The following is a 27,832-nucleotide window of genomic DNA, read 5'->3' on the forward strand; positions in this document are numbered from 1 at the left end:
CGTGTTACATGTTCTTGGCACAACCTCAGACCGTCGTTGGTTTTGAACCTCTAAAGAAGAATCAAAATTCAGGTGGAGATAGTGAGGTACAAGTCTTCTTCTGGTAAAAAGCAGGGAACGCCCTCCTCGCTAATTAGGTGTTGTTGCTCCAAGGCTGGACCAAATCATACTTGCCAAGTAGTCCTTCGACTTGATCATCCTAGTGAACCAGTCACCAACAACGACACCGCCCCAAAAGGGCAACTGCGAGACGCCACCCGAAGGCCCCAGAGGCAAAATCATCGCCGCGGTTCCAGGAGCTTTGAATGGTTTGGTGAATCCCAACTGCTTCTTGCGAATCGCTGCTACGAGCTCATTCGCCAAGAACTTGCCCTGTTCTCCAGCGATGAAGGCCATTTTGGGGGAGGCGTGGTTGCACACATCTCCTATTGCGAACATGTGCGCGTACTTGTCTCCTTCAAGCTGCAGCTGAGCATTCACCTTCACAGCCCCACGGTCCGTCACCAACGAGGCATCCAAGCCCTCCACCAACTGCCCCACAGGACTGAAGCCCCCACAGAGCAGCTGAATGTCGGACTCGATCTCCATCCCCTTGTCCGTCCGCAGCGTCCGCTTCTCCAAACTATTCCCACTCAGACGCTCCGTCAGCCTCTCGCCTAGGATCACTTTGACTTGGAGTTTCTCCAGCCGCGCGTTCAATCTGGCGTAGAATTTGGCGGTCAGGTTGTTGCCATAGATAAGCTGGTTGTGCACTTCAATGATAGTCACGGTCTTGGCTGGGTACTTGGTCTTGATCTCAGCCGCAATCTCGCAGCCTACGGCCCCACCGCCAACCACCACGATCTTCTCCGCGCTATCGATCGCACTGCGGACTTCTTGAAGTTTGGTCTCGGTCGTTGAGCGAGCGTAGTCGTGAGTGTCCTGCTTGATCGGCACCGAGTAGGTGCTCCCCATGGCCAGCACGAGGTAGTCAAAGGGGAGTTTCTCGGTTGCTTCACTTAGCTTGTCGTCGCTGCCGATGGAGTGGTAATACACTTCGTTCGTTTCCGCCGAGATGCTCGTGGCTACTCCTCGCACGATCCGCACGAATTTGGCTGCTTGCGTTGGGATGGCTTTGTCGTACGGAATGAACATCTTCTTGGTATAGTTGGCGTCTACGTACGCGCGTGGGGCGCCCACGACATGGTAGAAGTAGGCGTTCTTCTCTAGTAGAACGACTTCGGTGTTGTCAGCTGGGGTGAGCTTCCTGGCAAGCGCTTGTGCCGTGTTGATACCCTCAGCTCCACCCCCGATGATCACGATGCGGGTCACTTTCGTGATGCTGTTGGCGTGAACTTGGGACATCCGTTGCTTTTGTCTGAGGTTGGCCTTCCACTTGTGAGGCCTGGCACAAGACTTTTCACCAAAGTATTATCGGCGGCAATCGAACAGTAACCTCTCCAAGCATCAAATCCATGCCCCCCCTACTGGACTTACCTAAAATAGCGGCGAGTTTGGGCTCGCTAAAGAGCTCCAAACACCGCCCAAATTGGTTTTCGCACGCGAATGAGCAGCAGTTCCTCACGGGGAAGTCCACGCCTTCAGCCTGCCCTGAATACCCTCATGAAGGTGGGCTGTTCAGTGAACAGCGTTCACATACGATCAACCCCAATTTGCTGGTGCTGGTACGACCACCGTCGCTATGTGCGTCGTCATGTCCTTCAAAATAATGAGCAAGCGGGGGCGACAGTGTTGGACGATCTAACGCAAACAGAGGCATCAACAGCCATCGGCACTTGGGCATCAAGCTCAGGGCATCACACGGATACACCACCTCCGGTTGACTATCGTCATCATCAGCGCCTCGGCTCGACAACCACATGTCAATTTGAATTTGGTGACGCCACAAAATCGCGCGCTTCCCCCAGCAAGCATCGGCGTCGTTCGGCGCCACCACCCCCTCGGCTTGGTTCCTCATGATTTCTCATGGTTTCACGCTTCCCGGTGCACCCCCGTCCGACGAGGGCTCACTTAAATCAGCTCTTGTTTAACACCTCGCATGAAACGCCACCCACCGACCACCAACCAGACCACGTTGGCCCTTGACCAAAAGGCTGCTCATAGCTCTGGCAACTCACGAACGTAAAGTTATTGTGGTGCTTGCCCGCGCTCGTCGTCGGCAACCACTTCCCCGCGCGTCTTCGCGCCTGCGGCCGCGCCTTTGCCAACGCCGTTCCTCGTGGATGGGATCAATCAAGCAACAAGCTCCGACTGAATCGGTGAGAAACCCTCGACGCTTGTCCCAAAATGGCTGCCGCTGTAAAACCGGCGACAGGCGAAGCGACGACATGTGTCCGAGCACTCGCCAGGTGGAACGCTCTCGTACGTGGCGAAGTGAGACTGTTCGTGAGCTCAAGGAAGGGGGATAAGACCCACGTTCCTTCACTTCTCGTTTCGCAGCCAGCCGCCAGCGCAATCCCCCAAACGCTGCACAACCCCCGACATCCACCACCACGATGTACGAGCCCAAGTCGCTCCTCAATGTGTCGCGGGTGCTGTCGCCCGAGGTGCAAGCGCTTCCGCACATTGTCGAGTCCGTCAGCGACTTTTTGATGCCCGCGACCATTGACAGCGCCGTGTTTAACGACCTCACGCGCGTGGTGAAAGCTCACGGAGACTCGCGCGCCTGGACGGTGGCAGCAATGGACGGTGCTGCAGCGAGAGGACGACTCGATATCATGCAGTGGCTGCACGACACGCGAAGTGAAGGCTGCTCCACGGAGGCATGCATGGCGGCGGCCACCAACGGCTACCTGGAGGTGGTCAAGTGGCTGCACGAGCTGTACCCGGACTTCTGTCGCCCCGTGGAGGCGATGACGGTGGCGGCGGAGAACGACCACGCCCCAGTCGTCCGCTTCTTACGGACGAGCGTCAATATGACCGACGCTGTCCCTGCACTGGAAGATGCGGCGGTAAATGGCCGCGTTGAGGTCGTGGACGCTCTCGTCCCCTACTTCTCGGGTCTCGCCCAGGGCGCGTTCATGGTGGCGTCGGCCAATGGACAGCTGGAGGTGGTTCGGCTGCTGCTCGGTCATGGATTCACGAGCGTCATGTACACGAACCCGTCGCTGAGGGAGGCGGCAGCGGGTGGGCACATTGAGCTCGTCGACTTGTTGCTGGACTTCTGCGACGATGACGCTCTGGGTGACGCTGTCAATGCCGCGGTGGAAGTCAACCGCACCGACATCTTGCAGATGATCGTGGAGAGGCGCCACCCGAGAGACATCGGAGCGGCTCTGGAGCAAGCAGCGCTGGACGACCGGTGTGGAATGGTCCAGCTTCTGCTCGACAACTGCCCCGAGGAGAACGAGATGTATTTGTCACGCAGCCCGGCACTTAACAGGGGAGAATCGACGAGGTGGCACACCCAGCGATCCATCAATACAGCCACCACTGCAGCAGCCATGCGAGGCCACCTCGAGACGGCAAGACTACTTGTCGCCAAGTGCAATGACTCGGCGGCTGGTATGGCCTTGAAGACCGCAGTGGAGACCAGCCACCTCGAGATGGCCAAGCTGTTCGTCACGAAGAGCAACCCGGTGGGTAAAGTAGACGCGTTGGTGGCCGCTGTGCTCAACGAACAGCTCGATATTGTTGCGGCTCTGCTTGAGCATGGTGACGCTCGTATGATCGAGCAGGCGCTGGTGAAGGTTTCTTCTGCTGGCAGCCACGCGATGGCGCTGAAGCTGCTGGAGAAGTGCGACCCGGAGTCCTGCAGGCGCGTGTTCGAGACTGCAGCAGCCAACGGTGTCGTCGGACTCGTGCAGCAAATGCTGGACGAAGTGGACGAGCGGGAGGCGGGAGACGCGCTGCGGTTTGCTGCGATGAACGGCCACACGGAAGTGGTGAAGGTGCTGCTCGTGAAGAGCGACGCTGCTGGTGTGACTTCAGCGTTCAATGTGGCTGCCATGCAGGGCCGACTGGCTGTGGTAGAGCTGCTCAGCGAACGGGACTAAATGCTGAGGAAAAGGATACTGGCTGAATACCAACCAGTATGAGATAGAGTTCATGTAATTTGAAGAATGCAAGGTAAGATAGATGTACATATGAAGTTTGCCATGCATTCATGACACACGTCCGTTTATGACACGGGCAACATACGTCAATGCTGCTTTCAGTTGCTTTAAGACTAGCTGAGCACCTCGTTCACTGCGCTTCAGTTTATTTCACGATGCCCCCGATCGAAACCTTTTCATACAAGAAAGCTTAACAGCCTGATACGCTGAGAAATCATTTAATTTGTCGTCAAACTTCATTTAGTTGACCTGTAGTGCTAGGAGTAAGCGAGTGTATCGAGATTGTGTATCAACACTTCACACGCATGCCTCATGCGCAGACCTCTACCAATACGGGAATTTCCGAATTTTTCCTATATCCTGGCGATCACTGACAGAATATGGGAGAAATTTTGAAGGTTCTACATCGTTTGAAGTGCTTTCTTGGAGCTATCCGCCAGTGTTGGTAGTCTGTTCGATTTGCTTTATCTGTAACTGTTGTGTACTTTGACGTAGCTGCTTTGTATAGCAAGCTGCATCAATTGCTTGGTCGGTTTTGCGGTCCTCCGCTTCTGCTCATCGATTTTGATAACCTGACATTTTCCTTTAGTGCACTACTACACCGTTGCCGAGCCCTGGAACTCTCGGTTAATCTTACCTCCGCGCAAAAGTACGCTGAAAATAGTTGTACTTTTGAAAACGAATAACGGTAGGCAATTGGGTAGCAACAGGACAACAGGAATAATGTTAATTTCTCAGCGCTTTAGCAACACTTGCATTAGCAATCCTTTCGTGGCCAATGGGTCCCCGAGTTGACGTGTATTGCGCCTTTTAGTCTTTGTGCCGCTTTTTGTTTAAGATTGAGGCTCTGTACTTGCAAGAGGTTGAATCAGTGCTTATTTTATTAATGTCTTAGGGAAACCTAACGAGATACCCCTATTGCATGAGACGCCCTTCACGGCCAGCACAAACCATATGCCCCTCATTTAAAATTTGCCTCATAGGAATGACATTCAAAGTACCACTGAAAGTGGTGAGAACGTAGGCAGCATACTTCGGTATTTCCATCAAGCGAAGCGAAGTGGGAATTAAGTTTTCCTGCACAAGAGAAGAAAGCCACGTTCCCACAACTGGAGCCCAGTCATGGTTCGCTCAGCTGCATCAAGTTCAGCGACCCGCTCATGCTGAAGAGCCCCATGGCTATGGTTAGGATAGACTGTCCGATAAGCGGTTTTCACCCGGGGGTCCGAGGAACCTTCGGTTCTGAGGGACCAGCGGTTTTTGCTCCGCCACATCGCACAGAGTAGTTATAGATAGGTAGTCGTTCTTGATCGTCTCGGCCGGCCAGTCGCGCTTTCACCTGCTCGAACACCTGCTTCCCACGCGATGGCCAACTTTTTTCTTAACGTTGAGTGCGGCAGACACAGTATGGCCCGATTTCTTTAGGGCTTGCAATCCTTCATTGACTATGGAACAAGCTGCACATCAAACGTCTAAAGAACGACATAAGTACCTTAACGAAAACCCTGATTTTGCTGCCAGGCATTTTAACAGAAGGTTTAAAGCTTTTTTCGACCACGTACTTCGCGGCCCAAGCCAACCTCTGGGTGAAATTATTGATTTCTTTTGGCGAGTTGAGTTTCAGCAAAGAGGCTCACCTCATATTCATGCACTATTGTGGATAAAAGATGCCCCTGATGTCCTTGAGCTCTCAAAAACAGAATTTGGTCGCATTTAATTGGCAGCATATATTGACAAGTATATTTCTGTATTGATAAAGTCGCTCGATGACCTAGATTTGTGCCAGTGCTCCGTCTGCAAGTCATCACGGTCTGCAAGCATTGATATTTTGGCAATGCGACCGCCATGTGGCAATTCAGATGAATGGGCACGCGATATCTCCCGATTAGCTCGCCGAGTGCAGCAACATGTATGCTACAGTGGATCTTCTTGTCGAACGAAAGCCGACGAATGTAGATTTGGCTTTCCCAAAACTCTTCATCCTCGCACTGAAGTTGAGGTAAAAACTGCACCTGACGGTACCCCGTCATTAAAAGTACTATTAAATAGAGACTCACCCTCGGTAAACAATTTTTCGCCAATAATTCTTTCGACTTGGCGCGCAAACATGGATATTTAGAGTATAGGAAACGCGTATGGCGCTGCCGAATATACTGCTGCTTACGTGAGCAAAGCCGAACCTGACACATTGCGCTTCCGAAGCACTGTTGCTGCAGCTGTTAAGAGATGTGACCCGAATCTCCCTTACTACGCTATTCTTAAAAGAATAGCTAACGCCACATTGGCTGTTCGTGAGGTAAGTGCCCTAGAAGCTTACTTCATACTGCTTCGGGAATTAAAAATGTATGGTAAGTCTCGTAAAGTAAGCCGAGTGAAGGTTTTGCGTCATCACTTGCGATATTACCGAGTTGAACCAGAAGCCTTACGGAACTTGGGCATCGACAAACCGCCTCAACCCGATAATATTAAAATTGAATCATACGAAAAAGCCAACATGGCGCGTCCTCAGGAAGAACCGTTTAAGTCGATGTCATATGCTAGCTTTGTAGAGCACTATGAGGTAGTTGAAAGCGCAACCTCAACAGCGAAGTATTGGAAGCGAATCGATAATCTAGGTTTTTTACGACAGCGTCGAAAAGCCCAAGTTCTTCGTATGTCGCCATGGATGGCACCAGACACATCAAACCCTAACTTTTGTTTTGCTGAGTTGTTTTTACACGTTCCTTGGAGACACTTAAGCGACTTACCGATTACTGACGATGACTGTATTAGTCGGTTCTACGACGAACAAAATAAAAACCTCGACAATGAACTCCGAACTGAAGTGAATTTAAAGGTAACGAGGCAATGTCAATTAAATCTTCTGAAGAATTCTCGCGAGAACCAATGCTGCACTAATCTGCCCCCGTCCGAGTATGTTTTCATCGAAGAACCTGATGAGCACCTCAATGAGCATGAGATGGAAATCGAGAGAGATAAAAAACTTATTGCAGACCTTCATACTCAATGGAAGCCAAAGCACAACTACTCTAACGAAGACATTAATAGAGCACGCGAATTTATGACAAAATATGTGCGGTCATGGGCAAAAGATCAGCGAGAAGCATTTCATTTCAATTTACAGCAATCCCCCGATCACAAACAAAGATTTTCCAAACCTTACGTACGCAAAAAACGGCCCAGCTAAGCTATTGTCTCTACAGCAGCTCTTCAAGGATATACACCTGGTAATAATTGACGAATCTAGCGTAATATCATGTGGAATGCTATATTGGATAGACCAAAGAATGCGAGAGATATGGCCTGATCAGCGCGAGGTCCGATTTGGTGGAAGAGATGCCATTTTCACGGGAGACAGTGCCCAGTTGGACCCTGTAACCCCTTACTCTCTAGCGACATCCACAGATAGAATACGTGACAATATCCAGCGCAAAGGACGCGGAATTTGGGAGGAAATTAAATGCGTATGCTCGTTAAGCAGTCAACATAGAGGGAAGGATGACCCGGAATGGTTTGAAGCGCTACGAAGATTGCGAGAAAAAGTACCAACACAGTAGGACATTGACCTTTTTAATACTCGATTCTTCAAAACCAACGCAATGCCTGAGTGGGTGCATGCTGCGAAGCACATTGCATACCTTAACGCAGATGTTGATAGTGCTAATGACGTAAATCTGCAGAATTCTTCTTCTCCAATTGTGCACATAAAGTCCGTGCACAATTGAAGCAAAAACGCTTGATCGCAAATAGAGAAGTACCTCAAGGCACAGTTAAAGCTCTTTTAGATCAGGCACAAGAAAAGGTCCCAAGGAGAGACCGAGTTGTACCAATCCAACTCAATTTAGCAATTGGTGCTCCTGTCACACTAACATTTAATGCTGAGCAAACAGCAGGGCTATGCAATGGAACGAACGCTACTGTGTACGACATGATCTTTGTGTCTGGATCAGAACTTCCTATCGTTTTGGTTGAAATAATTGATGAATACTTTGGTCCATCCTTTTTACCAAACGTACCTAACATTATCCCCATCATTTCAAAGGAAACGAGCTGGGGAAGTACAAGGAGTGACTTTAAAGTCGTTCGGTGTGACATTCCGTTAAGGCTTGCCTACGCTATGACGATTCATAAGGCTCAAGGGCTTACATGCTCAAAAGTCGCATTTCATTCCAACTCACTGCCAAATGCATCCTATGCTTACCTTGCTCTTTCCCGCGTTAGAAAAAGAGAATATATAGTTCTTACGCATCGTTTGAGTTTGGAAAAGCTCACAGCGTCCCCAGAGAGTCGATCATCGTTTGACACTGAAAGGGATCGCATCATTCATCTTGTTAACCAAACTAAACTTCATGCAAATATTTTTCTAAATGAAATGAAGACGATAGCACTTTTCCACAATCTCGATATGTTGCCAAGATAATAAAAAGAAAGCATGTTGGCGAGGCGTCCAAGTCGACCCAAGTTCACATTGGGTACAAGCACCGCGAAAACAAAACCTGGCAAGGCAAGCCTCATGGTTGGATTCGGTTTGGAGTCTCACTCTCGAAGGTCGGCCGTCAATATGGGCTGCGAGCGAGTATTGACGTGGCTCGGAGGCGACCTCGATCAGCCACGTCCAGAAGCAGCAGCGGCACAGTAGTCATCGCTTGGCGGATACTACTACGAATTGCAAGGGGATCTGGCGGTGGGTGTTGTCGCGGTTCTCTTCCTCGATGTGCGTGTCTACGAGCACCCACGGAGCAGGCCATTGACTTGGCGCGCCCGAAGACGGTCCGTGAAGGCGTGTCGACAACACAAGGTGGTGACAAGGTTGGGGCGGGCGGTGACGGCTGTGCATGGTTCGCGATCGCTCACGGCTCCACGGAGTAGCTAGCGTCTTGCAGCCAATGCAAGCCTCAACGAAGCTAGCTATTTCGCGCAGCAACGTTTCCGAAGCTAAAACAGGGTCGCTTGTTTAGCAAAATAGAGTATTCATTTAGCTAAAACAATGCAGTTTTACGCCAAATCCATATATACCTTATTTAAAAGGGGCCTCCTAAAAGACGGGCCTCAGTTTAATGGCTTTCGCACCATTTAATGGAGGCTAAACCCCTGAACTTCTATGAATAGTCACTCGGAACGGCCTTAAAGGATCTTATACAGAGGTAAAATGCGGCATTTTTGCCCCTGGGAGAGGCAACCATTAAACCTTTCCCTAGCCCTATCCATAAAATCATCGAAAGAAAGTAAATCAGAGCGATAAAACAGAGCGATTTCATTATAGGGGGGCTTCGCCCCAAAGAACCAGTTGCTCATATGTTGCGTCAACGCTACTGAGCGTCTCGCACGCTGTACCAGAGGACACCCAAGCTATCCCGTACATTCTCGAGTACATCAACATGTGCCTCCTCCCGCAAACCGTCGACTCTGCCGTTTACAACGACTTGCAGCGGGTGCTGCATACCTTCGGAGACCTCCTTCCGTGACTGTGCGTGCGATGAACGTCGCTGCGGCAATAGGACGTCTCGACATCGTCCAAAGGCTCTTTGCTACCAGGTCGGAGGGCTGCCCCATTGAGGCTTTCGCCAGAGCTGCAGCAAACGGCCACTTGGAGGTGCTTCAGTGGCTGAGACAACACTACCCGAAGCTCTACGTCTCGGTGCTGTGTTTGGTTCGAGCCGTCGAATACGGTCATGCAGATGTGGTGAGGCTTGTGAAGCAGGACCTAGGTATCTACATCAATACCCATGGCGGTAGCTGCTTTTAAAGGCTACGTGGGCGTGCTGGAAGCTTTCAAGCCCTGGCCGTACAACGTGACCAGGGCTTTTTACGCCGCCGCTGCGTGTGGTCACGTTCGGGTGCTGGAGTTGGAATGTAATTACTCGAGTGGGATATTGAGTGCTTTTTCAGGCTCGAAGAAGCGTTGAAAGTGGCTGCAATACGAGGCCACGCCGCGGCGGTCGAGTTCTTGTTACCGAGATGCGACGAGGACAGCACTAGTCGAGCGCTGTGTGTTGCAGCGAAAAATGGTCGGACTAATGTGGTCGAGCTGGTGCTTTCCACAGCAACCAACGTAGATCAATTTAGGATTGGGATGGCCGCCACTTTGACATGGTGGAGCTCTTGCTCGATTGGTGCAGAGTGCGAGGGAGACCTCCTGTGAGGCCCAGCAATGCTTGGTCATGACATACCACATCCATAGTTCATTCCAATCGCCGGTGGCAAGAGATGATATTAGAATGGTGGAGTTGTTTGTGCAGTACAACAAAAGACCAAAACTTCTGGTGTAAGATAGCTATGGCTGCTGGGAATGTTGTCTCCTGTGGTCGTATTGCGATGGCAAAAGTGCTGGTCGGTGGATGCAATGCGTACGGTGCTGGCCGTGCACAGATAGCCGCGGTCACGAAAAACCACGTCGAGTTGGTGAAACTGTGCGTTGGAAAATCAAAGCAGACTCGCATAGCGAGTGCTCGCATTCAGGCGGCGCGACGTGACCAGCTGGAAGTAGTTGACGTCGTGAATGAGCACCTCGACCAAACATCGATCGTGGAAGCATTCGTTCCAGCCTTTCGCTTGATGCGAGTATCGTCGTTTTGAAGAAGATCTTGAGAAGGTGTGGGCGAATGCTCTACCGCACGATTTTCATGAGGGCTGCGGAGCGCGGGTTTCTCGGTTTGGTTGCGATTTTGCAGAATGAAGTCGATACGCAGAGGATTGAATGTGCGCTCAGGAAAGCCCCTTCGGATGGCCATACTGAGGAGGCGAACGAATTACCTCGTAATAGCCACTTGACAAGTATTGGGTGTGGCCTAGGAGAAGCAGCAGTTAAAGGCGAAGTGGGCACTGTTAATCACTGCGCGGGCGCAGTGATGCAGCAAGTATCAGCAGTGCATTGGCGTCAACGCATGGGGTTGACCACCGTGAAGTCGTGCAACTACCGACCAGCAAGAAACCGCGGCTGGGGTGAAGAAATCGTGGCCAGCATGAACACGGTAAAGGAGTATGCATAGCAGCAGTGGCGTAAATGCGTTGGGATCACGAATTAAATTTTAATTTACTGTTTTTCTTCCTGTTTGTCTTCTTAAAAGAAGAAGAAACAGCTCTTGAAATAGTTGTCATGCGAATCGACTCAAGCACAACAGCACTGTTCATATCAATGCACTCATGCTTCTGATATTACTTAACCGACAAACGAATACGAGTACGAGTCAAACCTCCGGTTAATTGGTCAAGGATTCGCGATAGCTTCTCCCAATTCTCAATTGCCGGCCTCACAATCACGCCAACCGAGCTTTTTTGCGGCTCAGAAGCTGCACGATCTCGTCGTAGCCAACAAGCTCTTAATGCATGACCAACACCGACCTCGCCGCACTTCACAAACAGTCGTAGTCCAACCTCTAGGTCGTCTTCAGTTGTAGCTTGTTCCAGCATACTTGTCATGCATCGTGCCATCCGAGGTTCTCTCAAATACTTTTCCTCGCACATTTCCAGCAAAAGCTTCTGAACTTCCCTCTGGTGGTTAGCCACTGCATGGCGCAGTGCGTCACCTGCGAATGAGCCATATTTCTTCGCTAGAATCACGAGCATATCTAACTGACCAGCATCCGCAGCGTCGATAATAGCCTCAGTGACATGGGTGGGTAAACCGAAGGCCGCCCCAAACCTGAGTTCGGCCGCTTATTTCCATCGAAGGGCACTTTTCCAGCAGGACCTGGACCAGGTCATACTTGTTGTTCGCTGCTGCGGTCATCAACACTGTTCCCAACACCTGTTCATCAACCTGGCACCTCTCCAATATCAACCGCATTGTCTTCGCACCGATGACCACCGGCAGGGATCGGACAATATCCATTGTTTATGGATTGTTGTTGAGGCGGCCGACTCAATCAATATTATAGCAATCTCAATATACTCCTCAATACATTGCAATATGCGTATCTACTTGTGTATCTTCAAGTTGAAGTCGTCTTCACAGTCTTGGCAGAGGCATAAATAGCTTTCGGGTAGGCCGCACAAGACGGGAGAGCACGGTAGACAGCGGAGTCGTTTGAGCGTTCACTTTCGAATTGACCCCCTGCAAGCAACCGTCTCCCCCGACCTCACCGCCACTGCACCACGCTCCCTTAAAGCACCACTGCCTGTAAACGCCCGCAAACGAATCGAACACATATCACGCTCCTCAAGCAAGGTTTCGTCGCTCGACTCGCACGCGCAAGTCACGAACCCCCAAGACCAACGCATCTCGAAGGCCGTCCCGACCGATCCAACCCGTCCTGCCGGTGGCTCACGTACAACAAGACCAGCAGCACGTGCTCTCACCCCTCAACATGGCCACCAACTCAGCATTCACCCTACTCGGCCCAAAACTCGACTCCAAGACTGTTGTTGCCATGTTGTTTCGAGAACCAAGTACCCTGGGTCGGACGTGCAACGCGTGCAACATCTTCGTCTAGCAGACCAAGAGGGCCGGATACACCGACCTGCTCAACCACCTCGTGTCCAAGCATCCTGGCTACGAGGATATCGCCCGGAAGTGTTTGCGCGAAAAGCGCGTCGTCACCATGGACATGTTCGTCGACCGGCACACGCAAGAGACGTACCAGTGGATGAATATCGTCGTCCACAAAAACTTCACGTTTGCTGACGTGGATGACGAGACGGTGCGTACCGCCGTCAAGTTCAACTCTATGAGCTCGAAGACCCTGAAAGCCCGTATGTCAAGTTGCACGAGCCTATGATCATAGAAGAGCTCAAGGACGAGAGGTATGTGCTGGTCTTCGACGCTGTGACCGACAACGGAGAGCATTCGTTGGCCGTATATGTCGTGACGCGCAAAGGATGGCGATTCCTTGCCCTGTCATCTTTCATGGATGAGCGCAGCATGACGGCGGATGAGCACATCCGGTTCCTGGACCTAATTCTCGACCAGTACCAACTCGACATCGCGAACATCGTCGGCATCGTCTGCGACAACATGGAGACCAACAAAGCCATTTCACGACGTGTCTCTGCGCCTATGATAGGTTGCGCGGCGCATCGCTTTAATTTGGCTGTCAAGGCCTACATCAAAGCATACACCGACACCATCAAGAAGGTGTCTGTTCTGATGCGCAAATTGAAGTCGGTCAAGCGCATCGCCTTGCTGAAAGCGAACGGGTGCAAGTAGAAGCCCGTTGCAATGCACGAGCTTCGGTGGAGCGGCATCCACCGCATGCCCAAGCGGTACAAACAGCTCCAGCCGTACTTGTTCTTGTTTGAGCGAGACTGCGAAGTTGATAGGTGCATCCCCGAAGATACCCCCGAAGACGACACGCGACGATTCCCCATTGTACAGTACCTGCCCAGCCCAGAAGACCACTGCACCATTTTGGATCGCCTAGACGACATGAATTTGTTGGAGTTGGCTACGAAACGATTGCAGGCACGTAACCTGACGCTCGTTGCAGTGTGAGACATTCTGGACGAGACGTTGGTCGACTTCCCCGAGATGGCAGACCGCCTCAAAGCCGACGCCGACATCGTGGAGTCTCCTGCGTTCGAGATCGGCGTGGTCAAGATCATGCAAGGCCGCGACCAAGATCTAACCGCAGAGGAAGCCGTCGCTGTTGTCCGGCTACAGCGCTTCCCAGAAGAAGAAACCAACACCCCTGCGCGTGTACCTACCTCGAAGCGCAAGCGAAACAGAAACGTACCCGGGCGCACGTCAGCAGCGAAGAAGATGCGCAGCAAAACACCGACGAGTCCTGCATCAAGGCTCCGAAGCCGTTGGACGCCGCCCCGATGAATGCAGCGGACGAGCAGCCCTCGTCTCGACCATAGTGCAGTCTTTGGAGAATGTCGAGACGTCCGTTAGCCGCAGCTCCGTCCATGGCGCCAACTGTATAGCTGCGGAATCCCTCGAACGCCATGAGCACGCGCCGCAGGTCGTAGTACACGGCAGCGTCGATGGTCGACGGCAGAATAAAGTCGTTGACGAGCTGCGTTAAGTGGGGGATGGCTTGGATGTGCGGTGGTAGCGCGTGCTGTTGGAATATGCAATCAGACAGTGTGAAGTCCCAGCCCGAAGAGACGACGACCGGGGCGCCTATATGGTGTAACGGTCTAACGAGCTATGGTCAACAGGTATGTTGTGAGTTCAATCCCCGCGGCGCCCAACCTTTTCCAACACATGCTGTACCAGCAGCAGAGGCGGAGAACTAAGGAATCCTGCTGAGTAATTACGAATTAACTCGTCAATTTTTACAACTTTTTTGTCCAGCTTACGTTGCGCATGGTTGAGCAGCTTTGCAGCTTCAACCAGATATGTTCGCACTTACTTTTGTACGAGCGTATCTCTTCGCCAACCTCATTCTTCAATTCTCACCAACGGCAGCATTGATTCTCCACCACCGCCGCCACCACTGCTGATCATCTCGCACGCTTCCGCACATCCCCCAGTCCATCAACATGCGCCTCCTCCCGCAAACCGTCGACACTGCGGTGTTCAACGACCTGCAGCGGGTGCTGCACACCTTTGGAGATTTCCTCCCGTGGACCGTGCGTGCGATGGATGGTGCTGCTGCCAGAGGACGTCTTGACATCGTCCAGGCGCTGTTTCCTACCAGATTGGAGGGATGTTCGACCGAAGCTTTCACTGGAGCCGCACATGGAGGTGCTCTAGTGGCTGAGGGAGCACTACCCAGAGCTCTACGACCCCATGGAATGCCTAGCTAGTGAGGGGGATAAGGCAGCAGCAGCGACTACATGCAGTTAACTTCAGAGGTCTTATCACAGCTATGGATGTAGCTGCTGCTAGAGGACACTTGGACGTGTTGGACGCTCTGAAACCGTGGCCAGCCGATATTACCAGGGCGTTCACTGCGGCGGCGGCTCGTGGAATTGTTCATGTGTTGGAGATGTTTAGCGAATACTGTGATGCGAACGATGGATGCAATTTTCGGGCCACGACGGCTTTGAAGGAGGCCGCAGAGCGCGGTGATACTACCATGATCGGGTACTTGTTACCGAGATGTGGCCAGGATGGCTGTGGTCCAGCTCATGTTGTCGAGGTTTGCTGTTGACGCCTAAATGATAGCCCAAGCGGTGAAAGATGGTGCTGACAATAGCCGCTATGATGTGGTTGAAGTCTTGCTCGAATGGTGCCGCGAAGGCCTAAACGAAATGGAGCGCCAAAGGCTCGATCTATTTCTTTACGGTTCAACGCAAATGCAGCGATTAAGGGCGATGTCAGGATGATTGAGCTGCTTGCCGAGCACTGTTCGTCGTGTGTGTTCGAGTGTGGCCTGGAGCAAGCCGCAAACTCTACCGCAAGTCGTGAGATGGTGCAGCTGCTTCTTGATCTTTGTGTCGCGAAAAGTTCAAGTCCGATACTACTGAGTAGTGCCGTGGGCAGGGCCCTGTTGGCTGCCGCGGAGAACAACCGCATCGATTTGGTCCAAATATTCGCGGGGAGAAGTGAAATCCGCTCCAAGTGGAATGCGCTGGTTAAAGCAGCAGCAGAAGAGCAGATTGAGCTGATCGAGGCTCTAGCGGGGTGGTTTGATGAGATATCGATCGCGGAAGCGCTGGCCAGACTCCCGCGCGATGTGAACGTCGCCGTCTCGTGACTCCAGCTTCTACAAACGAATGTTTTTGGATGCTGCCACCCGTGGATTCTCCGCTTTGGTTGAATAAGAAATGGACATGGAACGCATCCGATGGGCCTTTATGAACGCTGCGTCGAATGGTCATAATGATGGAAACAGCGGCGAGAAATGGTCAGGTGGACGTCGTCCGGCTGGGAAGAATTTTAAATGGGTCTTATGCTGAACAGGTCTTGGATTTGATCATACCGTACTTTTTCTTTGATCCAGTGATTGGATCACATTTGTTTGTGAACTGAGGCCCTCAAGTCCTGCCTCACTCTGCTACGCTAGCTTCAGTGGAGGAATGTCCAGCACCCTACGGCTCCGTGATTCCGAGCCTTCAAGCGCAAGCCAAACTAGCACCGCCATGGACTGAGCCTCCTCGCGTCACTGCTGCGCTGAGCACGTTAGGGACCCCGAGCGTCTACTTCAGCGTGAAGGCTGTGCTACGTCTCCTATCCAACGCGCACGAGGGGGCCAACCCTGAGGTGGCTCGGATGCTTCGACATGATCATGCCCTTGTGGAGCAAGAAGATCTACGTGCGCGGCGCGGCGTGGTGCTTCTGGTGGACAAGGATACCGACAGCGACGGCGTGCTGGGCCAGACACAAGGCCTGCACGATAATAGGCGACGAGCGACGACGATGTCGATGCGGTGTACATGTTGTAGGCAAGGTCCAGATCTCCGGTGTGTCGAAGAGAAGCGAGGCACGAGAAGCGGCTGCAGATTATGGTATGGCCGTTCAACACGGCAGCGGGACGGATGTGGCCAGCGGAACAGTGCTGGTGTTGTGTTTCGCGCAGCACAGCGCTGGCAACGTGTCAAGGGTTGGCATACAGGCGAGCGGGCCGTCTACAGATGAAAACTTCAAGGCAGTTGACACCGCGCGGTGAGCAGCCACGTCCTCATGGCTGCAGCATCAGCAATGTGACCAACAGTGACGTGTTTGGCGGCATGGGTGTGAGCACCGGTGGTGTGGGCGGATGCGTCGGTAGTGTAGACATCTCGGAGCGAGTGTAATAGGGACGGCGCTGGAATTTCCTGAGCGCCGAAGCAAGTCAAGCTCACGTTTATTTTTGCGGCAACAGGCTGAATTGGAAACCATACCGATCGAGATGCGCAAGCAATCAGTTCTGGCGATTGAAGCGCTTCAGTTGAGTCGGACGGAATAGAACGGAAAACAAATGATCAACTACTTCGGTTATATTTTAGACTTTTAAACGCAGTTTCTACAGCTACCTGTTTGAAGGGGTTAAGGACTACTTCTTGCTCTAGGAAGTAGTATATCGTTTTCTATCAGTACGAAGCACATGCCCCAGCATGCTGAAGCACACGTCCAGTATGGTCAAAGGATACGTATTCGCTTCTTGCAGCCGCAAACTATCGGCAACAAACTCAATGGAAAACTAATGCGAATAACATATTTGCAAGTACTTAGTTAGATGCCAGCAATGATGATCGACCGAGGTGAGCCAGCGTTGAGCTGCTGCATTGGTTTGCTAAAAATGAGTAGTACTGCACTCTTTAGAAAACGTGTAAGTCCATCGTCTTTATTAATTGGACTGAGCAAACGCCTTCCGTCGTGGCTTAGGTAGCCACCATCTCACCACGGTACAATGTGAAGCGACTAATGCAATGATAGGCTCCGCTTATTGCACAATGCCTTCTCATTTAAAGCAGTGGGTCCAAATGCTCAGCCTTCATGTACAAGTAGCATTATGGATGCTTGCTAGAGCAGGAAAGCCGAACGGAGCTCGTACAAATGGTGACAAGTAGTACCATGTTCCACTACTGTGGCTGTTTGGTTCAGGTCTACCGATTCGGTCTCATAATCAGCATGTTCAAATCCTAGACCTGATCTGCATAAGAATCAAAATAAAGGCAGCCGTCCGGCTGCTCCGTGGGAGATGTGGCACAGCATGCATTCACAGTGCGTTGGTGACCGCAGAAACGCGAGGAAGCGCTGAAATTGTGCAACTACTGACTTCCAAAAAGCCTCGGCTGGGATGAAGAAGCGGTCTGCAGTCAACTAACTGTGCGGTCTGTAGCGAGTAGGGCGTCTTTAATTCGTGCGTTGAATTTTTTTTTTACCCCCTTTGAATTCAACACGTTGGTCGTTCGTAGATTGCGTTCGCTTCCATCAACCTCAACTATACTCCCGTCCATCACTCAACTCGGCCAAAACGCCTTACTTCACTTTTCTTTTGGCAACGGCAACACGGCCCCCTCTTCGCGAACAACGCCTCCACCACTAAGTAGTGTCTTACATGCTGTGCCGCAGAACGTTCAAGCCATCCCCCACATCCTCGACTCCATCAATGGGAAAAGCTAGGGAGCACCGAAAGCGGAGCACCGGAGCAGAGAAAGCCCAGGCATACGATGGCAGTAACACCACATGAATGATTCAACTTCAACTTGACTAACCTAAGACTTCAATGCTCAGTGCGAGGTATTTACGGATGCGCACTCCTCCGCCCAGATCTATGGGATTCTTAGCGGATATAGATATCGATCATTTTAGATTTGGAGGCAACCAACGCCTTGGACTTAGAATGCATCCACGCACACCTCGCCACAACATAAACCACTTCATCTTGTCGCTACCACTACCACTAGAAGCCATGGCTACAGGCGTGCCGCGAACCTACCCTCCACCACTGCTAGAAGCCATGACTACAGACGCACCACGAACGTTTATCCTCGGTCCTCCACCCCCGCTCGAATATCCGTCTGAAAGAGACGTAGAGGCTGCTATTCATGCGTGGACCCGCGCTCACGGGTACAATGTCTCTCGAGTATAGCAAGAGAAGAACGCCAACGGAGAAGTTCGCTATCGACTGTTCGAGTGTGATCAATCCGGAAAACACAAGAACACAAGAAAGATTGACCCTGCCGATCGAAAGCGACGGACGAGCCGCGGGTTTGCGTAAGCTGAGCGCTGAAATGGGGGAGATACCTCGATACGCAGTGGTGGCCCCACAAGAAGAAGTTCGTGAGATGCTGGACGGATAAATTCAGCCACTTCGGCTGCCGACATACCTCCACTGTTGAAGGAACGCACGCAACAATGAAGGGGTGGCTCGAGAATTCTCGAGGGGACTTGCTGAAGGTTTTTCAGGACCTGATTCCATGGTGGCTTACAGCGGCATCAAGAAACAGTCTTCAGGCGGCGAATGACGCCGGACGGATTCCAATTGTATTACGGGGGGTTGAACGATATTCTACAATCGTCAAAATAATCAGTGTCTGGGCAATCACGGAGACGAACGCCTTATGGGCGAAGGTTCATAAAATTGTTGTTCATGGGCTAGAAAGAAGTACGTGCGCGGGGACATTTCGAAGAATCCACGGCCGTCCATGCCTGCATGAGCCCATGCTTATCATCGACTCTGAGGGTCTGCTAAAGCTGGAGCCACAGCACTTTGACCGTCACTAGTGGCTGCCGTCGGTTCTCAAGGGTGCGCCTCCACGCATCATAGAGCCTGTCTCCCTCCGCAGTGGACGACAACACACCCAACATAACCCCCCACTGAGTCGGATACGGCATGCCCAGTACACGCCGCGAGCCTTCCAGCTTTGAAATCATTGAGCAAAACCTGGCAGCCGCAACAAGCACCCCAGCGCAACTTCCGTCCTTCCAAGCCCTTCTCGACTGTGATGACACCGAGTTCCAGCAGGTATTCTGCCCACCCCGTACGTGGGGTTATGCCGGACTACGAGCACTAGGCGAATAAGTGCTTCGACATTTGAAGTGCACTTTGATTTGCATTCTAAAATATATGTATCTTCATCTCGATCTTGTGTTGAAGTTAAATCATTCATGTGGTGTTACTGCCATCGTATGCCTGGGCTTTCTCTGCCCTGGTGCTCCGCTTTCGGTGCTCCCTAGCTTTTCCCCTCCATCAATGCGTGTCTCCTCCCGCAAACCGTCGACGCAGCCGTCTACAACGACCTGCAGGGCGTGCTGCACACGTTTGGAGCGATTCTCCTGTTGACATTCCACGCGATGGACGGTGCCGCTGCAAGAGGACGGCTTGACATCGTCCACAGGCGTTTTGCTACCAGATTGGAGGGCTGCTCAGCTGAGGCTTTCGCCAGGGCTGCAGCCAACAGCCACTTAGCGGTGCTCCGGTGGCTAATACACCGCTACCCAGGTCGCTACAACAGATCGCGTTGATTAGTTGCAGCAGCCGAACATGGGCACGTTGACGTGGTTAAGTGGACAAGCCAACAGCGTAGGGGTGTATTTACGCCGCGCGATTTCGTAGCTCCGGCGATGGAGGATGCAGCGACTAATGGATCCGTGGAGGTGCTGATTGCTCTCAAGCCGTGGCCGATCCGTCTGACCGGAGCTTTCACTGCTGCTGCGGCTCATGGACAAATTCACGTATTGGAAATGTTCTTTGATCACCAAAGGGTGAACAATATGCACTATTTTGGTGTCTCGGCAGCGTTGGAGGAGGCTGCAGAGCGTGGGAATTGTGCTGCCATCTAGTTCCTGATACCGAGATGTGACAAAGTTGAGATTGGCTGGGCCCTACGTGCGGCAGCGCGAGTTGGTCAAAGCAATGCAGTCCAGCTAATACTGTCGACGTCTGAGTTGAATGGATCCAGAATTGTGTGCGCCCTGGAGGCAGGCGCCAATAATAGCCACTATGACGCGGTTGAGATATTGCTCGAGCTCGAGCTGTGGACTCGCCCAGATGCAGGCCAATCCTCATCAGAATTCAGGGCACTGCCCCGCGAGATGGTGCTACGCAGCACATTAGTAGCGGCCGTAACTAGAGGCGATATCAGGATGGCTGGTCTGCTTGTCAAGTGCTGCTCGTCATCTTCGATTCAAGCCGCGTTGCCGGGCGCAGTAGAAACAAATGGGACCTCGAACATGGTGAAGCTGCTTCTTGATGCGAGCACTGCGAAAGGCACCGACAATTCAGAACATGGTTATCTCGTAGGCTTGGCCGCTGAAAAGGCTGTCTCTCGTGGTGATTTTGAAATCGTAAAGCTGCTTCTTGATAGAGGCAATGAAACTGATGCAGGCCGTGCGCTGAGAACTGCAGTGAACATCAACCATGTTGATTTTGTAAAACTTTGCGCCAAACATACGTGTCGTTTTGATACAATCGAAGCCCCGGATCAAGCAGCGAGAGGTGGGCAGTTTGAAATACTCGAGGCTCTGATGGAGTGCCTTGACCAAGCATCGAACGCTCGATCGTTGCTAAATCTCCCGTTTGATATTAGGGGCGGCGTGTTAGAAGCGATGTTGAACAGGTGTGGACCAAACATGTACGCCCAGATTTTCGCGAGAGCTGCTTCGTTGGTTTGGTCAAAATGTTCAAGGAAAACATGAATGCAAAGAGTATCAACTCGGCACTCAGGAATGCTGTGCTGACTGGTCATGGTGTGTTTTCCGCTGGTGTGCGGAAGAGATGTTTTCTGGAATGGTGCTACTGACTACGTGCGACTGAGCACCTTCAAATACCCGAGGAGTTTCAAGTGACCAAGCTAGAGTAGGCACTAGATAGATACGACCGGTGGGGGCGGCCATTCGCGAATTTGCGCTCAAGCCGACCAGTTCAAACTTCTAAGTTTAACATTCCAGCCACTCCGATTGCCCCTCCGCCGACGCTTCAGTCCGTGAAGTACGTGCTGCTGCTCCCTGAACTCCTCGATCAAGGCATTCAAGAACCGCATTACGCCAAGGTCACTCGTCGAATGCGGTCTGGCGTCACGCTGTGTGCCGTTGGAAGTGAGCGCGGGCGCAAGTGGAAAATCACCATCGAGCAGGCGCTGGCTTGGGCAGTTTCAGAAGACGAAGTCGAGACGAACCCTTCTCCACTCATCCACTCTCCTGTGGTGATTATCAACGATGTCCACTTCATCCATGGTCAAGTGGCTGCGTGCGACGGCGATGGAGCTGTGGTAAACACGGTTGGGGGAATTCATCGTGTACCCCAATCCAGTGTCGTCAGATCGGCCCCCGTCGTCACTATTCTGCTTCGAAACCTGTCGTTTGCCGCAGAAATTTGGGGCCTACCCGAAATCGCTGACCTCCATCAGAAGCTATTAGATCGCATACTGCGCACCAACGGCGCCACCGCTTCCAACGACGTCCAGCAAATAATGCACGGTATCATCGACGATGCCATGAGACCCTCGGCAGATGAGATTGTGACGTGGATCAACCCACTGTCTGGACAGGAAGTTGCTTTTCCTGTTCAACATGCCGTCGATTATGCTTTCTACAATGATGCCGGAATGGAGCCAACTCCAGATTCGGTAGGGACCTCATTCTGCACACCTCCGACAGCATCCAACCAGCGTCAGGTGGCCGAAACTACAAGGACGGCACGCAGGATCTCCCTCCTTAACCCCAGTAGAGTCTCCACCCGTACGGAAGCAAGTGCCATGTTCGACACACAAGACGATGATGACGACGTTCTTGAAGAAATTAAAGTCGGCACTTCGACGGATGGACCCAATCACGAGGTGCAGCAGTTTGTGCCTCCTCCAAGCAAACGAGCTGGAACGACACTGTCTGTCGCACAGCAGCAACACAGTGGAGAGATTCTAGCTGCCCTCGCGTCCCAGCCCCGCCTGCAGCGTATCTTCGCGGAGAACTATCTACCCGACTCCTCAGTTGTAGGAAGAACATCCACGCAGGCACCAACTACTTCTACGACAACCCTAGGATCAAGTGGCATGCGATTGAACTCAGAACAAGGTGAAGCAGCGCTGCATTTCAATGTCAGCAACGCAAGTGTTCCTACTTTATCACAGATCCAGGTTCATGAAGCGGTCGCTGCACCGCACCATCAAGGTACGACATTAGAAGAATATGTGGATGGAATGATTGCTTCGGAGTATTGCTTGTTTAAACCCTTGCCCGGGGTGTCTACGCGAGTCCGTGATATTCAGTTCGGCAAGCGAGGACTGTCGGTGATGCACTTCCAGCCTCTCGCATTTGATGATAAAGTGGCATGGTACATGAATGGATGATCTAACTTTCAGAATCTGAGTTATTTGACGGCGATTCCCAAAGCCCCGGAACCAAAGGATGTTCATGAAGTGGTGGCTGCGTGTCAAACACTGGAGCTTTTTGCTAGCGACTACTTCTCTGCCGACCTGAAGGCTTCTATCACGGCGCTAGTTGCGCTAGTTACAGGTCTCGCGCGGTCGCACGTGTGGGAGGCCGACGACCTACCGCTTCTCCTCTATTGGATCAACGTCACGCTGGAGGAGTATCGAACGCAAATAAGCCAAGCAACGTAGGTACCTGGTGAATTCAAGAAAACGTTTTTGGTGGAGAACAGCAGCCTTGGACATATCCTACAAACAGTGTCTTCCCGACAGCTAATCACGCAGTCGAGTCGGGCTCCAAAGCGCGGTCAAGAACAGCTCAACAATGATTCTGCAGCCAAGCAGGTCGCCCCATTGACGAACGATCTGGAGAAGCAAATTCCGCAACAAGAAGGCACACAACTATGCCTTCGATATTGTGGGTTCTACTCAAAATTTCCGAACCGGCCGATTGCAATTGCCCGAGCCAAATCGCTCCCCAATCGCCCCGGCCGCTTGGATTGTCTATTGGAACTCAATTAAGTACGATTTACATATGGCATTCTTGTTTGGAGCGGTTTCGATCTGAACTTGAATTTGTATTGGTCGATTTTCGAAATCGGCCCGATTTGGAAATTTTCAACGGAATTGACAATACCTGTCGGTGAAAGGCTGCCGCTCAACGCCAACCGTCCCATGTTTTTCGGGAAGAGCCCACTTCGATCCTGAGTCGCTGCACCCTCGACTTAAGGCTCTGAACAAGAAACGATTTGGCGGGCTCAAGGCCAAGTACTCGTCGCTCTGAAGAGGCCCGGGCGATCATTGGGCAGGGTCGTCGGGCAGACAGCTGCGATACACCGTGCCTACGCAGACGCAAAATGAAGCTATACAACTGGCGTCGAGCTCCGTCAAAGTATACATGAAGAGCCAGCTACTGGGTCAGCCTTCGCATCCCCAGACATACCCGCTGGTTCCTCCGTCAAATATGGCAGGTTTTTCCAAGAGCCAGCTGCTCTCCGAACCTCCAAGATCGGATCTCAACACGCTGGTCCCTCCACCGGTCAACGCCGTGGCAGGTCAACCTTTCACGTCGCCTTCTACAACACACCATCATGCAGCAGACTATTGGCAGTTCAAACTATCCAAATTCAGCGAAGAATTTATTCGCAGTGCCTTGAATCTGATCTGCTCCATGAAGAAGTCGTGATAAGTACCCATTTACACCGTCAAGGTTTTCGTCGAGATCGTTCTCCCACCGGCTTGGATACCTTGGCACAACGCACGCTGACTGCGATTTGTCAAGCACAACGACTTGACGTGGCGTCAGCTGCGAGCCTTGTACGTTGTGAACGCCCTACAGACCCACGACCAAACAAAGCCATGCGTCCGCAAGCTAATGCGTCGCTACTAGACGGCTATAAGCATCGGGATGTGGTGCTAGCAATAATGGAGCGCGGCATCGAGCCTAAGTGGCTACGCCCTCCACCACCCGCTCGACCCGTTAAGAACCACAAGCCTTGTCAAAAGCATCTCTTGGCAGTCATTCGCAGTATTCGAGACGGTCAAAACAACGGACGCTATATGATCGTCGATGACGCATTATTAGAGCAGTGGTCAAATGTGGTGTGCAGCCCCCTTGGTGCAGTCGAGAAAAAAGACATCGATCCGGCCATTGAAGTGCGTCTCATACACGACCTCAGTTTTCCTGAAAATATCTCGACGAATGCAAGTTTCGACAAAAATTCCGCTCCAGAGATTCGATACCACTACATCGGGGCCATAGCTGATCGAATTGTTAGATCGCATCACGCGATACCCTCAGTGTGTGATACGAATACTGAAAGGTGACGTGAAGGGTGCGTATCGACACCTCATGGTAGCTTCACAGCATGTGCATTTGTGGTGAGAAGATCCGCTCAAGAACGGTCTTGATGGGACTGGATCCGCCAGTTCACTGGGTAGTGGGATCCGGCAGTTGGTGACGATGCACAGTCCCTCTGATGACGCCATGGTTGCGGGATGGAGGCACGGTTGCGGGATCAGGACAGTTGAAGTTGGATCAGGTGCGAGTGGTGTGGTGCATACGGATCCGGTCATCTATATTAGGATCCCCTAGATTAGGTGCGGATCCGTACCAGCTTATTGATACAGTGGTTATGTTGGGATAATTAGGCAGGAGAGAGAGCCAGTCATGGATAGGATCCAAGTCGGATGGGAAGGCTGGGTATTGGCTAACATAAATCAGAGTCGAATTTGCTTGGGAACCACACACTTGGCCCTTAGTATTGGGATTAGTATTGGTCCATACTTTAATTAAGTGATTTGCCCACCGCACACGTGGCAGACTGCTGGATAGCTTGCCCACCGCACACGTGGCAGACTGCTGGATAGCTTAGTCAGCAGCTCGCGCCCTTCGGCCCTCGCCCCTCCAGCTCCCCCGCTAATAGTAGGCGGCAAGCGACGTAAAGGAAAAGGATACAACACCCCCAACAAGGCAGCAACTCCGGATCCGGTATATTTCTTATCGGATCCACAAGATCTACGGCCAAGACCAAGGATCAACCTACCCAGACCCGCGCGAAGGAACCCCCACTGCGGATCTACCCCAACATCTCCCCAAGTCCCCGCCAGGGACATTCAAGTTCACCCGCTGCGCATCTTGTGTCAACGAGAGAGCAGAACCAACCCGCCGACGGGTACACAAGGTGAGCCACTCAGCAACCTACGGTTATCGGAGTACCCCCTCCGTTAGTCGGTGTCTGGGCGCAGTGTGTGAGTGTGGGATCCCTGCCAATTCCACCGGATCCACTCCACCACAATGGTGCGCGTGCCCGGATCTCTTGGCGACGCGGGATTTCACCGTGAGTCCCAAGATGATGCGCATGTGAGCAACGAATCAGGAAATGAAGCGCCGACGGAGCTAGGATCACCGGCGGCGTCGCTGAAGAATGGATCCTCGAACCAACAAAGTGCCAGGAGGATCTCTACCGGCGGATCGGAGGCGGATCGGGATGACCCTGATCTCGAGGAGAAGCCTCTACCCCCTCCACAGGTCCTCCCGAGGACCCCCGCGGGTCGCGCTGCGAAGCACGACCCGCCGGACGAGCACCCAGCAGCGAAAGCTGTTGGATCCTCGGCCAAAAACCCCGCGCAGACCAAGGGAGCCATGTCTAAGAAGAAGACACGAGCAGCGCGAAAGAAACTAAGAGCTCCGGATGCGGAGCCGGAAGATCGTAGCATGACCAAGGCGACATGGACGCAATCCAAGCTGGAAGTGGCCTACCGGCGGATCGTGCTGCAAGACTTCCTACGCGACCACCCCGTGATGCAGATCTTGCAGCTACAGGTACCGGAAGGACTCACTGGACCGATACAGGCCCCGTCCCTAACGATGAACAAGCTGGAGGCTGCCACAGGCCTGCTGCGCCTGGCGCAGGAGGCGGGTCTCGCCGTCGGTGTCTTTGAGGCGAAAGACCTCTTCGGTTTAGAGCTGGATACCATCCGACTCGCGGCGGCCGCGCTGTTCAACAAGCTGAAACCGATCGTAGGCGAGAAGGAGGCATTAGAACCGATCCAGCCTAATTACGCGAAGGGGGCCAACCACCAACGCCAGAGTACCATACGGGATCTTCCACCTACGAGTCGGCCACGTCGGAAGTAGGATCGGACAGCTCGACCGAACCGAAGCGCATGCCGCTGGGCCCAGCAGGCACCGAGCTGCTACGGAACCGGTCAGCAGCTGCAGCACCACAGGCGAAAACTACATGGCCGGCTCGGGCCCCGACAAGCCCGACAGCTAGGTCGCCCGAGGTAGCCCCCCCCCGCGCAGTCGTCGAGTGCGTTGGCAAGATTCTTCCAGTCAGCGATGGATCAATTCCTACAAGAACGGAGTCTCACTTCAGTCCCAAAAACGGACCCAACCACGGCGAAGCGAAGGAGGCAGATCCCAGCTTACCTACGAACACAGGACGTGGACATGGAGTCGGTAGGATCTCACGATCATCCCGAGAACTGGGAGTATGACCCGGACGACGTGGGAGCAGTGGGCACCCGGAGGCTAGCTGCAGCCTCTACAGCTGCATCAACGACACCGCTAGCCGGAACAGCCACGATCCAGCGGGTTAGGATCTCGGCTATCTCAGACCTGAAGGATTTCACTGGGAAGGACCACGACGAAGAACGCGCACGAGCCTGGATCAACAAAGTCAAGTCAGCCTTCACGAGGGACCAAGCGTCGGATGAGGAGAAGTGCCTCACCTTCGCGGATCTCCTCACAGGCCCGGCCAGAAACTGGTATCGACAACTGAGCCGGTCGACGCGAACGAAATGGGCAGACTTGGCGAAGGAATTTCAGTCACAGTATTGTCGATTGGGGGTGTCAGTAGCGTGGCAGTACTACCACGCGCGTAAGCGCGGGGACGAACCTCCGCTGGAGTATCTACATCGGTTGAATGTAGCGGGCATGCGCGCCCGCGTTAGGATCAACGACGGGGATTCCAAGGCTCGTCGCGAGCACGTGGAGCACTTCATCGAAATCTTAGGAGACTCTGAGTTTGCAGACCAGCTGACCCTGTTACGGTTGAGGGACGCAGAAGAGCTGGAGGTAGTGCTACGACCGCGAGAGCGATCGAAGTCTAGACACAAGAAGCCGGCAGGAGGCAGCAAGTTCCGACCGAAGCCAGCAGCGATGCCGCAGCCGTCGGCACCCGCGCGAGCGGTACGAACAATGCATCTACCAGTGTCGGACAGTGAGTCTGACACAGACGAGTCAGGATCGGAGGGAGAGCTACACCGAGCATACGTGGCCGCGACAAGAGGATCGTAATCGGCGGAGATCACGACTATGACTGGCGAAAGCGCGACGTCGCCTGTTTCCGCCTCACCGCCCATAGACCCCGGCGCACAAGATCGCCGGCCTCGTTTTCCGAATGACGGGCAACGCTGCTCGCATTGCGGATCGAGAATGCATTCAGACCTGGGCTGCTGGAAACGTCTCACATGCCAGAAGTGCGGCAAGAAGGGGCATCCGTCCGACTGATACTTCTTCGTGTGTCGCGGGTGCGGCGAGCTCCATGATCACGGCAAGTGTCAGATGGAAGAATTCTACAACTTGA

The 27,832-nt window shown here is 52.6% G+C and overlaps 14 protein-coding genes across 14 annotated transcripts; 12 read left to right on the forward strand and 2 right to left on the reverse strand.

The window, feature by feature from the left end:
• Window positions 1-129: 129 nt before the first annotated feature.
• PHYSODRAFT_498449 (hypothetical protein) lies at window positions 130-1,344 on the reverse strand (the record flags this gene model as incomplete). Its single annotated transcript, XM_009529105.1, has 1 exon — window positions 130-1,344. The coding sequence occupies one exon, from the start codon at window positions 1,342-1,344 to the stop codon at window positions 130-132; it is 1,215 nt and encodes a 404-aa protein (XP_009527400.1).
• A 1,151-nt stretch (window positions 1,345-2,495) lies between these two features.
• Window positions 2,496-2,909, forward strand: PHYSODRAFT_499139 (hypothetical protein; the record flags this gene model as incomplete). Its single annotated transcript, XM_009529106.1, has 1 exon — window positions 2,496-2,909. A coding segment is annotated over one exon (414 nt), but the record flags the coding sequence as incomplete, so codon positions are not given.
• Window positions 2,910-7,204: 4,295 nt separating this feature from the next.
• On the forward strand, window positions 7,205-7,513 carry PHYSODRAFT_420096 (hypothetical protein; the record flags this gene model as incomplete). Its single annotated transcript, XM_009529107.1, has 1 exon — window positions 7,205-7,513. A coding segment is annotated over one exon (309 nt), but the record flags the coding sequence as incomplete, so codon positions are not given.
• A 2,818-nt stretch (window positions 7,514-10,331) lies between these two features.
• PHYSODRAFT_301051 (hypothetical protein) lies at window positions 10,332-11,044 on the forward strand (the record flags this gene model as incomplete). Its single annotated transcript, XM_009529108.1, has 2 exons — window positions 10,332-10,465; window positions 10,600-11,044. 2 exons carry the CDS (start codon window positions 10,332-10,334, stop codon window positions 11,042-11,044), a joined length of 579 nt encoding a protein of 192 aa, XP_009527403.1.
• Window positions 11,045-11,210: 166 nt separating this feature from the next.
• Window positions 11,211-11,621, reverse strand: PHYSODRAFT_301052 (hypothetical protein; the record flags this gene model as incomplete). The annotated part of the gene is made up of 1 exon (XM_009529109.1): window positions 11,211-11,621. One exon carries the CDS (start codon window positions 11,619-11,621, stop codon window positions 11,211-11,213), a length of 411 nt encoding a protein of 136 aa, XP_009527404.1.
• Window positions 11,622-12,843: 1,222 nt separating this feature from the next.
• PHYSODRAFT_415282 (hypothetical protein) lies at window positions 12,844-13,128 on the forward strand (the record flags this gene model as incomplete). The annotated part of the gene is made up of 1 exon (XM_009529110.1): window positions 12,844-13,128. A coding segment is annotated over one exon (285 nt), but the record flags the coding sequence as incomplete, so codon positions are not given.
• Window positions 13,129-13,207: 79 nt separating this feature from the next.
• PHYSODRAFT_354667 (hypothetical protein) lies at window positions 13,208-13,818 on the forward strand (the record flags this gene model as incomplete). The annotated part of the gene is made up of 3 exons (XM_009529111.1): window positions 13,208-13,479; window positions 13,501-13,736; window positions 13,797-13,818. The coding sequence occupies exons 1-3, from the start codon at window positions 13,213-13,215 to the stop codon at window positions 13,816-13,818; spliced, it is 525 nt and encodes a 174-aa protein (XP_009527406.1). The 5' UTR covers window positions 13,208-13,212.
• Window positions 13,819-14,809: 991 nt separating this feature from the next.
• Window positions 14,810-15,640, forward strand: PHYSODRAFT_301053 (hypothetical protein; the record flags this gene model as incomplete). The annotated part of the gene is made up of 2 exons (XM_009529112.1): window positions 14,810-15,027; window positions 15,160-15,640. The coding sequence occupies 2 exons, from the start codon at window positions 14,810-14,812 to the stop codon at window positions 15,638-15,640; spliced, it is 699 nt and encodes a 232-aa protein (XP_009527407.1).
• Window positions 15,641-18,609: 2,969 nt separating this feature from the next.
• PHYSODRAFT_421666 (hypothetical protein) lies at window positions 18,610-18,990 on the forward strand (the record flags this gene model as incomplete). Its single annotated transcript, XM_009529113.1, has 1 exon — window positions 18,610-18,990. A coding segment is annotated over one exon (381 nt), but the record flags the coding sequence as incomplete, so codon positions are not given.
• Window positions 18,991-19,560: 570 nt separating this feature from the next.
• On the forward strand, window positions 19,561-19,836 carry PHYSODRAFT_504327 (hypothetical protein; the record flags this gene model as incomplete). Its single annotated transcript, XM_009529114.1, has 1 exon — window positions 19,561-19,836. A coding segment is annotated over one exon (276 nt), but the record flags the coding sequence as incomplete, so codon positions are not given.
• Window positions 19,837-21,374: 1,538 nt separating this feature from the next.
• On the forward strand, window positions 21,375-22,658 carry PHYSODRAFT_501946 (hypothetical protein; the record flags this gene model as incomplete). The annotated part of the gene is made up of 1 exon (XM_009529115.1): window positions 21,375-22,658. One exon carries the CDS (start codon window positions 21,375-21,377, stop codon window positions 22,656-22,658), a length of 1,284 nt encoding a protein of 427 aa, XP_009527410.1.
• Window positions 22,659-23,993: 1,335 nt separating this feature from the next.
• On the forward strand, window positions 23,994-24,566 carry PHYSODRAFT_504378 (hypothetical protein; the record flags this gene model as incomplete). The annotated part of the gene is made up of 1 exon (XM_009529116.1): window positions 23,994-24,566. A coding segment is annotated over one exon (573 nt), but the record flags the coding sequence as incomplete, so codon positions are not given.
• Window positions 24,567-25,536: 970 nt separating this feature from the next.
• PHYSODRAFT_261333 (hypothetical protein) lies at window positions 25,537-26,379 on the forward strand (the record flags this gene model as incomplete). The annotated part of the gene is made up of 1 exon (XM_009529117.1): window positions 25,537-26,379. The coding sequence occupies one exon, from the start codon at window positions 25,537-25,539 to the stop codon at window positions 26,377-26,379; it is 843 nt and encodes a 280-aa protein (XP_009527412.1).
• Window positions 26,380-26,583: 204 nt separating this feature from the next.
• PHYSODRAFT_332166 (hypothetical protein) lies at window positions 26,584-27,543 on the forward strand (the record flags this gene model as incomplete). The annotated part of the gene is made up of 1 exon (XM_009529118.1): window positions 26,584-27,543. The coding sequence occupies one exon, from the start codon at window positions 26,584-26,586 to the stop codon at window positions 27,541-27,543; it is 960 nt and encodes a 319-aa protein (XP_009527413.1).
• Window positions 27,544-27,832: the final 289 nt, after the last annotated feature.

The sequence above is a fragment of the Phytophthora sojae genome, assembly GCF_000149755.1.
Source record: "Phytophthora sojae unplaced genomic scaffold PHYSOscaffold_4, whole genome shotgun sequence".
NCBI classification, from domain to species: domain Eukaryota; phylum Oomycota; class Peronosporomycetes; order Peronosporales; family Peronosporaceae; genus Phytophthora; species Phytophthora sojae.